Source organism: Sinocyclocheilus anshuiensis, unplaced genomic scaffold, assembly GCF_001515605.1.
Source record: "Sinocyclocheilus anshuiensis isolate Anshui unplaced genomic scaffold, SAMN03320099.WGS_v1.1 scaffold702, whole genome shotgun sequence".
NCBI classification, from domain to species: Eukaryota; Metazoa; Chordata; class Actinopteri; order Cypriniformes; family Cyprinidae; genus Sinocyclocheilus; species Sinocyclocheilus anshuiensis.
In genome coordinates this window covers 753,452-764,268 of record NW_015548184.1, presented here as the reverse complement: position 1 = coordinate 764,268, position 10,817 = coordinate 753,452, and the positions used below count along the sequence as shown (strand labels likewise).

General features: G+C 35.6%; 2 protein-coding genes and 2 long non-coding RNA genes across 8 annotated transcripts in view; 3 read left to right on the top strand and 1 right to left on the bottom strand.

Annotated features, from left to right (window-relative positions):
- Nucleotides 1-1,650, bottom strand: part of LOC107704907 (tumor necrosis factor receptor superfamily member 3-like) — a 31,250-nt gene extending 29,600 nt beyond the window's left edge. For 3 of the 5 annotated variants that reach the window (XR_001636020.1, XR_001636022.1, XR_001636021.1), the window contains exon 1: nucleotides 1,206-1,650. The gene's annotated coding sequence lies outside the window, so the exon portion shown is untranslated. Of the gene's footprint in view, nucleotides 1-1,172 lie in introns of all 5 variants that reach the window. The other 2 variants (XM_016507951.1, XM_016507950.1) reach the window with 2 other exon arrangements.
- Nucleotides 1,651-3,000: 1,350 nt separating this feature from the next.
- Nucleotides 3,001-6,084, top strand: LOC107704857 (uncharacterized). Its single transcript, XR_001636011.1, has 4 exons — nucleotides 3,001-3,021; nucleotides 4,626-4,727; nucleotides 4,983-5,174; nucleotides 6,059-6,084. It is a non-coding gene; the product is annotated as an uncharacterized LOC107704857 (long non-coding RNA).
- A 1,793-nt stretch (nucleotides 6,085-7,877) lies between these two features.
- LOC107704856 (uncharacterized) lies at nucleotides 7,878-9,280 on the top strand. Its single transcript, XR_001636010.1, has 3 exons — nucleotides 7,878-8,077; nucleotides 8,274-8,389; nucleotides 9,245-9,280. It is a non-coding gene; the product is annotated as an uncharacterized LOC107704856 (long non-coding RNA).
- A 13-nt stretch (nucleotides 9,281-9,293) lies between these two features.
- On the top strand, nucleotides 9,294-10,469 carry LOC107704855 (complement C1s subcomponent-like). The gene is made up of 4 exons (XM_016507876.1): nucleotides 9,294-9,309; nucleotides 9,682-9,807; nucleotides 9,902-9,985; nucleotides 10,081-10,469. Exons 2-4 carry the CDS (start codon nucleotides 9,717-9,719, stop codon nucleotides 10,404-10,406), a joined length of 501 nt encoding a protein of 166 aa, XP_016363362.1. The 5' UTR covers nucleotides 9,294-9,309; nucleotides 9,682-9,716; the 3' UTR covers nucleotides 10,407-10,469.
- Nucleotides 10,470-10,817: the final 348 nt, after the last annotated feature.

The following is a 10,817-nucleotide window of genomic DNA, read 5'->3' as shown; positions in this document are numbered from 1 at the left end:
AATAAATCTGCAAAAATGTCAACGATTCTGTGTTTTTCTGTCAATATGGGGTGCTGTGTGTACATTAATGAGGAAAAAAAATTAACTTAAATGATTTTAGCAAATGGCTGAAATATAACAAAGAGTGAAAAATTGTCTGAAGTCTGAATACTTTCCGTACCCACTGTGTATATATATATATATATATATATATATGTATGTTTTTTTTTGTTTGTTTTTTTAATTGTATGGATTTCATTGCAGTAGAAAAAAACATCAAACCAAGTGGTAACTGCAAACAAATGATACTTCTCAAATGATAATTTTTCATGCATGTACAGTATGAAGTCAGTTCTCCTCAAGTTCACACAGGTGTCCTACCAGAATAACCATAGGTGTAGTTCAGCACATTAACTATGAACATCCTCCGCTGAAGTCTGTATAGCCAGAAAGTGTTCAAATGCCTTTTGGCTTCATTTCAATTATATACAGTTTTAAAATTTAAAACATAAGCTCATTGTGAAATATTTTAATGGAAAGGTGCCCCTGAGCTATCTTTCATTAATTAAATGCTGTTTTGTTTTAAAATGTGGTGAATACATACATATTAGTCCACCTTATATGTCATTATTTCAAATTGATACAGAATGTCCTGTGTTATTTTATACGTAAATTCCAGGAACCATCAAAGCTCAGTTGTTAGCAGGGTTACAGTACAGGATTTCCTGAGTACGCCAGAGTGGGCTGATTTCACGTTGATAAAAACAATGTGATGAGTAAAAATAATACCCTGTGCCTTACAGTCAATTGAATGGCAAGCTGTGTCTCTAAATTAGCACAAAACACAGGCGAATTGAATGTAAATGAACTTCAAATCATGTCGCTGTAAAAATAGCAGTAATAAAAAGCAGAGGATCGATCTTGATCGTTTATTCTCACACAGTGGTTTGTGAACTGCTTTCATAAAGCTGTTCAAAGTATTTTGACGAGCAATAAGTGAAACAAGCCTACATTAAACACTGTAATAGATTCTAATATAGCAAAAACAGCTAACATTCCCATTATATTATATATAAAAATATTCTAACAGAAATGCATAACTTCCCATAACTTTTTAAATCAGCTGTTTTACAGTATCGATACAGTATAGAAATCCCACCTTTTGGACATGTGCTGCATTTCACATCTCCCATCTTGACTACGTTCAGTGTTTTCTCGATTCGGTCCTTTCAGTGTGAACAGTTTTGTGCAGTCATATGAAGTCTGTTGACTTGTACACCCCTTAACACCAATTATGGAAGTGATGTCTTGATCCGTTCACGCAAGTTACCAAGGAATTGATGATTATTCGGTCATGCTGACCCGAGCTATTGCGTCAGTTGTCTTCTTCTCTTTTCTTTCTTTCTGTTTGTCTGTCACGCTTGCTTGCTTTGTCTTTTTGTGGGGTGTCTCAGTTCATCCGCTGCAGGTAGGGGAATCATTGTTTTCTTTCCTTTCTGTATCTTTTTACGTCACCCACTCTTTACCCCCTCTGTTACTCTTTTTCTGCCCTCTGCGCTGGAAAGCCCCGCTACCTCTATCCAGCCTCTGCACTTGAGCTTGCATTCTCTTGCCTTCCTTCCTGTTCGTGCAGCAATAAACCCCTGAGGCACACAGAGACAATGTCAACATGAGACCTCAGTTTATTGAGAAGTTATTGTGTGATTAGATTACAGCAGTCAACATTACTCATGACATCCACTAAAACAGCTGTTTCAATTACTGCTAGACTGCCAAAGGTTCGAGATAATGAGGCAGTTCTCTAGGTTTTACACTAACTGTAAAAGTGAGGAAGTGTATTGTGTTAGCAAAAGCTACTGACATGAAGTGTTTTATGCTTAAACGTTTAGTTTGTTTTAATAAGATTTCTGAATAATATTAGGCTATAACTCTTTCTAAGTTCTTTCTGGATTGGGGCAGGAATGTTTTAGCAAAATGCATCTGCAAATATCTGTTGCTACCTGCTCTGAATCACACAGTGGGACCTAAATATCAGGAAAAAGTGAGGTCTGACTTCAAAACCTTGACTTCATCCTAATCTTTATTTATTTCCTTTCCTTTCTAGCTTGTACTTATTTGAACAAATGCCTGAAACTTGGTATTATGAGCACTTCCTGTGTCTATTTGCCTCTTTAAGAAGAATCACTTTATGTATTCCCCAATTGTAAGTCGCTTTGGATAAAAGCGTCTGCAAAATGACTAAATGTAAATGTAAAACCCACAGACAGCTTTGTGGAAGACAATACCATCACGGTGAGAATGTGTGTGCATTTGTTCCTACTCTTTTCCTCATTTGGTCAGAACTGTTAACAGTGTAGTTTCATATCTTTACTGTAATTTCTGATGCGAGTGCTGGCGTGCGGTGGGACACAGAACCCTCTGCATATCAGTATATAATATTTTATTCTATAATTTATGAAAAAAGGTCTTTCTTCACAATATTCATCTCCAACATATAGCTAAGATCAAATATGCTGTCGTTGGAACAGACACTAATTTTATAGTATATATATATATATATATATATATATATATATATATATATACCTGTGTAAAATAGCATCTAGGCAATATTTACTTTTTAATAAGTTAACATTGTATCATTTTTCTACCCACAAGTTAGAAACATACAAACAATGGTTGTCAAAACAATAAAATAATTATGATTTAGCTCATGATTTTCAAAGAACATTTAGAAAGGAGATTAAAATTGTAATAATGTCAAATTCAAGGATTTTATTTTAACACATCTTGTGTCCCTGACTTCAAAACCTTGACTTCATCCTAATCTTTATTTATTTCCTTTCCTTTCTAGCTTGTACTTATTTGAACAAATGCCTGAAACTTGGTATTATGAGCACTTCCTGTGTCTATTTGCCTCTTTAAGAAGAATCACTTTATGTATTCCCCAATTGTAAGTCGCTTTGGATAAAAGCGTCTGCAAAATGACTAAATGTAAATGTAAAACCCACAGACAGCTTTGTGGAAGACAATACCATCACGGTGAGAATGTGTGTGCATTTGTTCCTACTCTTTTCCTCATTTGGTCAGAACTGTTAACAGTGTAGTTTCATATCTTTACTGTAATTTCTGATGCGAGTGCTGGCGTGCGGTGGGACACAGAACCCTCTGCATATCAGTATATAATATTTTATTCTATAATTTATGAAAAAAGGTCTTTCTTCACAATATTCATCTCCAACATATAGCTAAGATCAAATATGCTGTCGTTGGAACAGACACTAAACAAAAACATACTGTGTACATTTAGGTGTTTTAATCATGCTTGTGATGTAAACAAACTCATCTAATCAGTCTCCCAAAGCATATTCATAAGAACTAATGGTGTCATAAAGATCCACTATATTTGAATGATTATGTTATCTGAGGTATACATACTGTAGATCAGGGTTTTCAACCTTTTTGATGGCATGGAACCCCAAATAGGAACCCTTCAACTGTACACTCTAAAAAATGCTGGGTTAAAAAGGGACAAACCCAGCTATTGGGTTGTTTTGACCCAGCGGTTGGGTTCAAAACAAAAAAAAAAAAAAAAAGAGGCAAAACTTCAGGTTTGCAACAACAACAGAAGTGGGAATCATGGCCTACACTGTAATAGTGAACAATTTTACTTCCTTAGTTTTGTGTTAAATAAAGCTTTCTGTTTTACTTCCTTTGTCTGGTGACTTATAGCTTACTTAGCTCATTTGTAGGTAAATATATGAGAGTGAGTGATTGGTAATATAGCATAATTTGTGGAATTTATTGGCAATGGTCATGTAATGTAATTGGTAAATGTACTGTTGCATTAGAGAAAATATTAAATGTAATGTGTATGCACATCTACATATTTTCTAAAACTACACCACAGCAATCACAAATAGAACTAAACAGCTCTATACACCAATGTATTGTACATAGTATACTAGCAAACTGCTGTAAAATGACTTATCAGAATACAATGCAACATTTTGTAATGACATTGTTTGACCTTTTTTGTGTGGTTATTACGGTAAATAGTTGGAAAACATCCAAAAAATACAGTGCAGATAACCTCGTCTTCCTCCGTGCCCCCATCTCTCTTCTTACCCTCTAAACCTGCTCTCGTCTCTCCCTCTCACTCTCTCCCTTTTCCATTTCATCTATATTTGACTCATTTTTTTTCTTCCTCTTTTATGTCTCCACCCCTCACTTTCTTCTCTTTTTCATTTCTGACACCAGGCGGCATACTGTCCGGTCAAAGTGCATCCATGGGTTTCAGCATTGTACTGCAGCCAAATGTGTTTCTGGCTCATATGCATAAGTTGTCAGTTAACTGAATAAGTGTTCGTATTAGTAAAGCTGTTGACTTTTATTTATTTATTTATTTTAAATTGTGAACTCAAATTACAATGAAAAGTTCAATATACTTTTTTTTTAACTGAATGAACTGAACATGAACTGAATATGCTTTAAATGAATTCAATTAATGTTAATATGATGTATATCCCCACAACAGTCTGTCTGGAGCAGTCACTACATGTTCCCCCTCCAGTTCACATCAGTTCAAGGTGAACGCCCACTGACAGATGTTGGGAAACATTCAGTTTATGTTGACTGTTTTTTAGGGGAAAAGAGGGCTGGACATGATGATGCACACAGAGCATGAAAGTGAAAGTGCAGAAGGAGAAAGCGGTCTGTGTTTTAACACTCATCATGATCGTTTTTTGGTATGAATTTATTTCTCTACATAGTATTTTTCCTCTAACAAAATGTTGCATGGATTATAAGTTTGAATGTTCTATCTATCTATCTATCTATCTATCTATCTATCCATCTATCCATCTATCCATCTATCTATCTATCTATCACTGCATGCTTCCTTTTTTTTGTCTATCCCTTTCTTTTCTACTTTACTCATTTTTTTCCTACTATTTTCTCTCGTTTTCTGTTATGTTTTTCCTGATTTTTCCTTTCCTGTCCAGTGTTAGTGTCCTTCTCTTTCCCGTGTGTGGGTCAGTGTTATTGGCTGGATGGGTGCAGTCACCTGGACATCCACGAGGGTATGATCCCCATTCCAACCTGACTTGTGTGCTCCAACTGGACACAAAATCACACTCACTCTAATACATTTGGACCTAGAAGAAAGCTTTGAGTGTGAGGATGATGCCTTAAAGGTGTGTGTACAAAATGCAAATTGTATCTTTGTGCACTTAGAAGTGCAGTTTTATGTTAAAGGAATAGTTTACCCAAAATGAAAAGGCCATCCAAAATGTAGATGAGTTTGTTTCTTCATTGGAGCAGATAAGGAGAAATGTATCATTACACCACTTTTTCACCTCTGCCCTGAATAGGTGCCATCAGAATGAGAGTTAAAAAAACTGATAAAAACATTGCAATAATCCACAAGTAATCGACACGGATCCAGCCCATCGATTAACATCTTGTGTTAAGGTGTTTTAATTTTACATCGTTGCTTCTGGCTAAAATACTCCATAATCCATAATATTGCTTCCCCTAGTGAAAATATCCACCCCCTGTTGCCCTCTCACATAAAAATCCACAGACTGTTTTGGACTGTTTTTGCTTGTAAATGGTGCTTGATGTGTGCATATTTCAGACAAGGTTAATTTTTCACTGGAGTAGGCAATATTATGGATGGGACTCATATTTTAGCTGAAAGCAATGGTTTGAAGTTAAAAACATCTTTATGGATTTGTTTATTGCAAACACACAGCTTTTCGCTTCACAAGATGGAAGTTGTGCTGATTACTTGTGGACTATTGTGATGTTTTTAGCAGCTGTTTGGATTTTCATTCTGACGGCACCCATTGGTAAGTAAGTGATGTAATGCTAAATTTCTCCAAATCTGTTCTGATGACATAACTAACTCACATATATCTTGGATGGCCTGAGGGTGAGTAAATTTTCAGCAAATTTTCATTTCGGGGTGAACTATTCCTTTCAAGAGAGTGTTTGTGTGAAAAGATCTACTACAGTGTATATTTTACATAGATTCTTTAGATTTGTGTATTTGTAAGTGACAACTATTTTTCTCCAGTTATTTGCAGATGAGGTGCTTCTTTCACTCTATGTGGACACAAGTCCATGAAGGAGCTGCAGGCGTCTGTCAACCCTTTCCTCCACTCTTCCCCTGGTGGTTGTCTCTCTGTTTCATTTCTTGCAGACTACTCAAACACTGAGAGACACACTGGATTTCGAGGCTTTTACACCATACAGGGTGAGAAACATAATGAGTAATACATTGACTACAGGGCCGAAAGCATTTGAGATTATTTGTGGGTCGCTGAGAGTGTTATCAGTTATTGCTGATCTGAGTTTTAACCTCAAATCTGTCTGACTTTTAGATGTTAATGAGTGTATGGACCCTGAAAATGAGTGCACCCAACTCTGCAATAATTACATTGGAGGTTATCGCTGTTTCTGCAGACCAGGTTACATCCTTGACTCTGATAAGCACACCTGCCAAGGTAATGAATGAGATTTTGAGACATGTATTTTGGCTGTCATGTTTAGCCAGTCATTATTAAAAATAAAAAATTGTTTTTATTATTACACATTTTACATAGCTACTTAGCAAGCAAATGAATACATGGACATGAAATATTCATTTGAAATAAAATATTTTCATAATTTGTATATGCTTCCACTAAGAAAAATATTAAAATGTGCTAAACAATCAGCATAGCAACAAGACTAAAGGGCCATTCACACCATAGACTATAACTATTAAGTTTTAATAATCATTGTAATTCTAAGAGAATAGGGAACTCCACAGAGAAAATATATTGTTGGAATCACTTTCAGAATTAATTTTTCCAAGTGATGAATGATTAAAACATTGAAAGCCAACCTGAATCCAAGAGCTTGAGCGTTTAAAGTGCCCCTATTATGGGTTATGAAAGGTTCATATTTTGGTTTTGGGAGTCCCCAACAACAGGTTGACATGCATGCAAGGTCAAAAAACACTTTCATTGTCTTATAATATGCATTTATTTTTACCTTACTTGCTCAATGACTCCCAAACGATTCGTTTCGTCTCATTTTCATTTAATCTTGCCTGTAAAGCCTGATAAAGCAGCGTTTGTGAGTGCAGTGCTGCTTTGTGTACAGCATTACCGGGGAAACCGCTATTTTTACCACTCCAAAATCAGCACCTAGTGGCAAAGAATGAATTTGCATTTTCATTCAGACCAACGGGAAAAGACCAACAAGTGGGCGGGCAATATGCTAATGTTTCATGTTGACGTCAACATGAAACGGCTTGGGATTCGTTTTAAAAACGACTCGTTTCAATGACTCAGAGTCGACTCTTTCTTTAGAGAGACAATAACTTTATACACGGTGCACTTTCAGATTTAAAACTTGGCAGGATGTTTTCATTCACTTAGAGCTGTGTTACACACTGCATGCATGAAAGGTCATTTTCAAAAATCCATAATAGGGGCACTTTAACATGGCAGATGACATGACTGCAGCATGCGCTCATAATAATAATGTGATTTTTCATTCTGTTAGTGTTTAGACAGACAGTATGAATCAAGACAGCGTCTGACACGGTTTTGTTTTCTCTCTTTGTGTCAGTTAGCTGCAGTGAAGATCGCACAGGCTCACAAGAAGGTGTGTTGATGTCACCTGAGTGGCCTGGGCCGTACCCAGAAAACTCTGTGTGTTCTTACACTGTGGCCGTAGAAGAAGGTCTGCAGTTTGAGCTGACGTTCACGGGGGTGTTTGATGTGAAAATGAAACAGAATGGAGAGTGCATCGATCTCATTAACCTAGGGTTCTATATAGAACCCCAAAGAACCCTTTTTTTTAAGAGTGTATGCAACATGTTTAGTTCAATATTTGAACCAGTCTTGTATTTCTCCTCATTGACCTCTTCTCTCTTTCCATATCCATTCCTCCTAGATAAAACTTCTCTCTGGTGACGTTAAGACATTTTGTGGAAGGGATGTCCCTTCGTCCCTGCTCACAAGGTCTCAACTTGTTGAGATTATCTTCAGGACAGACCATAAAGGAGCAAACCGAGGGTTTAGCCTCTATTACAAAACAAGAGGTGTGCCTGTTGCCCCCCATCATTAAAACTAAACAACAATATACTGCATGTTCAGGTTTGGTGGGAGCACATGATCTGAGAATCTGCCATTGAAAAACTAATTTGAAGGATCACTGATCTGAATATTGATTGTTGATTGAAGTGCTGAGAATTGTTTCCTAACATGTTATGTTGTTGTTTATTTGCTTTCTGACAGAGATGAAATGTACTGGACCTGTGACACCAAAATCTAGTCTGTACCCGCAGGATTCTGAATATCCCACAGGCTACAAAGTTACAGTGAAATGTGACAAAGGACATGTATTGAAATCAGTAAGTATTTCAGGCTGATTGATTTTACCTTCTCAGGCTGAAGGGCCACAGATTTAAGTTATGGGTTTGCTGAGAAACATTTTGGAAAATGTATTTTTAAATATCAATTAAAATGTACAATATAAAATGTTATTAGTAAAGTAGTATATTTTTTATTATTATAAATTAGTAACTAATTTTATTAGTAAATTATATTTTATTAATAATAATATATTTTATATATATTGTATTAGTATAAATGAGCAAATAATTGTATTAATATAAAATGTATTAGTAAAGAAAGTCTCATGAAATATAATTTAATTAAATTGACAATAATTAATAGAATATTATTATATTAGGAAATTAGGTAACACTTTCTATGAAGCCCGTATTTATAATACATTATAAGGGTATTCTTAAGGCATTATAATGAATGAATGATGCATCATAAAAAAACCATATGATATGTTGTTTCATCTCATAAATAATCATAAGAACAGTTTTAATGTATTATAATACTTATTTGTGGTTATAGCTTTTAAGAGTATGATGATTTATAATGTATTATAATTATTATTTATGAGATGATACAATATATTATGATGTTTTTATAATGCATTATGCATTAATTATAATGCCTTAAGAATACCCGTATAAAGAATTATAAATAAGAGCTTCATAGAAAGTGTTACCGGTAAGGATATTTTAATCAATATAATTGAATTGTATATTGTTTTAAAATTTGGATAGTATGTTTTTGGTGTTAGATGATATCAGTCGCATGATATATCAGCATGTACTTTATGCTGTAGTTTATGAGTCAAACCTTTTTTTAATCTCTGAAACTCACATTTAGCATAAAATATTCCATAGCATGAATCAGCTGAGGTTGAGTATGAGGCCACATGCTATCCCGAGTCCTGTTATCCCCTGTGAACGTGAGAAAATGTCTTCTTATAATGCCTTTTTTTCTTGATGTCTGAACAAGTTGCATTTTTTAAAGATATACTGTACATGGGAAGACATAATTCATTTTTAACTGACCATTTTCCTCCCTCTCTCTAATCCTTTGAATTAAATTGGCTGTTTTCACTGCTGTTCTCCCTATACAGTAAATGACATGATGCAATGTTACAAGCTCACACAATTTGTGGTATGCATGGTGAGCACACCGACAGTACAATGCCCAGAAATTTTTTGGAAGCATACTAGGTTTGGAGACATATCCAAAATGTGGGAAGCTTAAAAAATATTAATGTGTCATTAAAAAAAGAAGAGGAAGAAAACACTCCTCTTGTTTTCTTCCTTAGCTGTGGATTGCGGCATTCCAGAGCTTCCTGAATTAATGGAACTATCAGATAAAGATCCTCCAACAACTTATCTGAACCAGATCAGTCTTAAGTGCGAAAATGTATATTATCAACTGGATAAAAATGGTGAGATGTGTATGGTTTATGTGAACTACGTTGATGTAATTCTTAACAAAATACTAATAAGTTTGACATTTTTCACTATCTTCACTTTCCTCAGGTAATTTGACCTGTAATGCTGAGGGTAACTGGGTGTCTGAGAGTGGTCAACAATTAACAGAAGATTTGCCTAAATGTGAACCAGGTACTCAGTCATTCTGATTACACCTATAAACCCAGATATACCCTATCTTTTATATCTCCTTTTCATGCATTTCATATTTCTCTCTCACGTTTTAGTGTGTGGAATTAATACAGAGGCCTCTATTGGTGGCAGAGTCTTTGGTGGGAAGCCAGCTTTATTGAAGCAGATTCCCTGGCAGCTCTTTCATAGAGAAAGTCCCAGAGGTGGTGCATCTTTAATCAATGATTACTGGGCTGTAACAGCAGCTCACGTAGTGGATGGATATGAAAAAAACACCATGAATTGGTTAGGGGGAATAATTGATGGTAAAAGTCAAAATCCAGTCACTATGGAGACTGAGAAGATAATAATTCACCCAAATTATCAGCGAGTTGGTACTGGTTCTCCATCTAACTATGATTATGATATTGAAAATGACTAAAAGGGTGCCTATAGGCCCAAACATCAGGTCAGTGTGTCTACCAAACAAAACAGATGAACCTGTGGCAGAGGCCACAATCTCAGGTTTTGGAAGATATGAAAAAGGAATTAGTAGATATCTGCTTCATGCACCTGTCCAGATATATCAACTTGATGAATGTGATTCAGTGGGTTTGCCTATCACTGATAACATGATCTGTGCTGGAGGAGACCAAGTAGACAGTTGTCAAGGAGACAGTGGAGGTCCTTTGTTTTCTCCTGTTCTGGGCTATGGGTATCCAGACAAGCCTTATCGTCCTATTGGATGTGGGAATAAAAGCTTTAAGGGCTTCTGTACTAAAGTTCAAAACTACGTGGATTGGATCAAGGAAACCATGGGAAAAAACTAACATCAAATCACAAAAATACACCA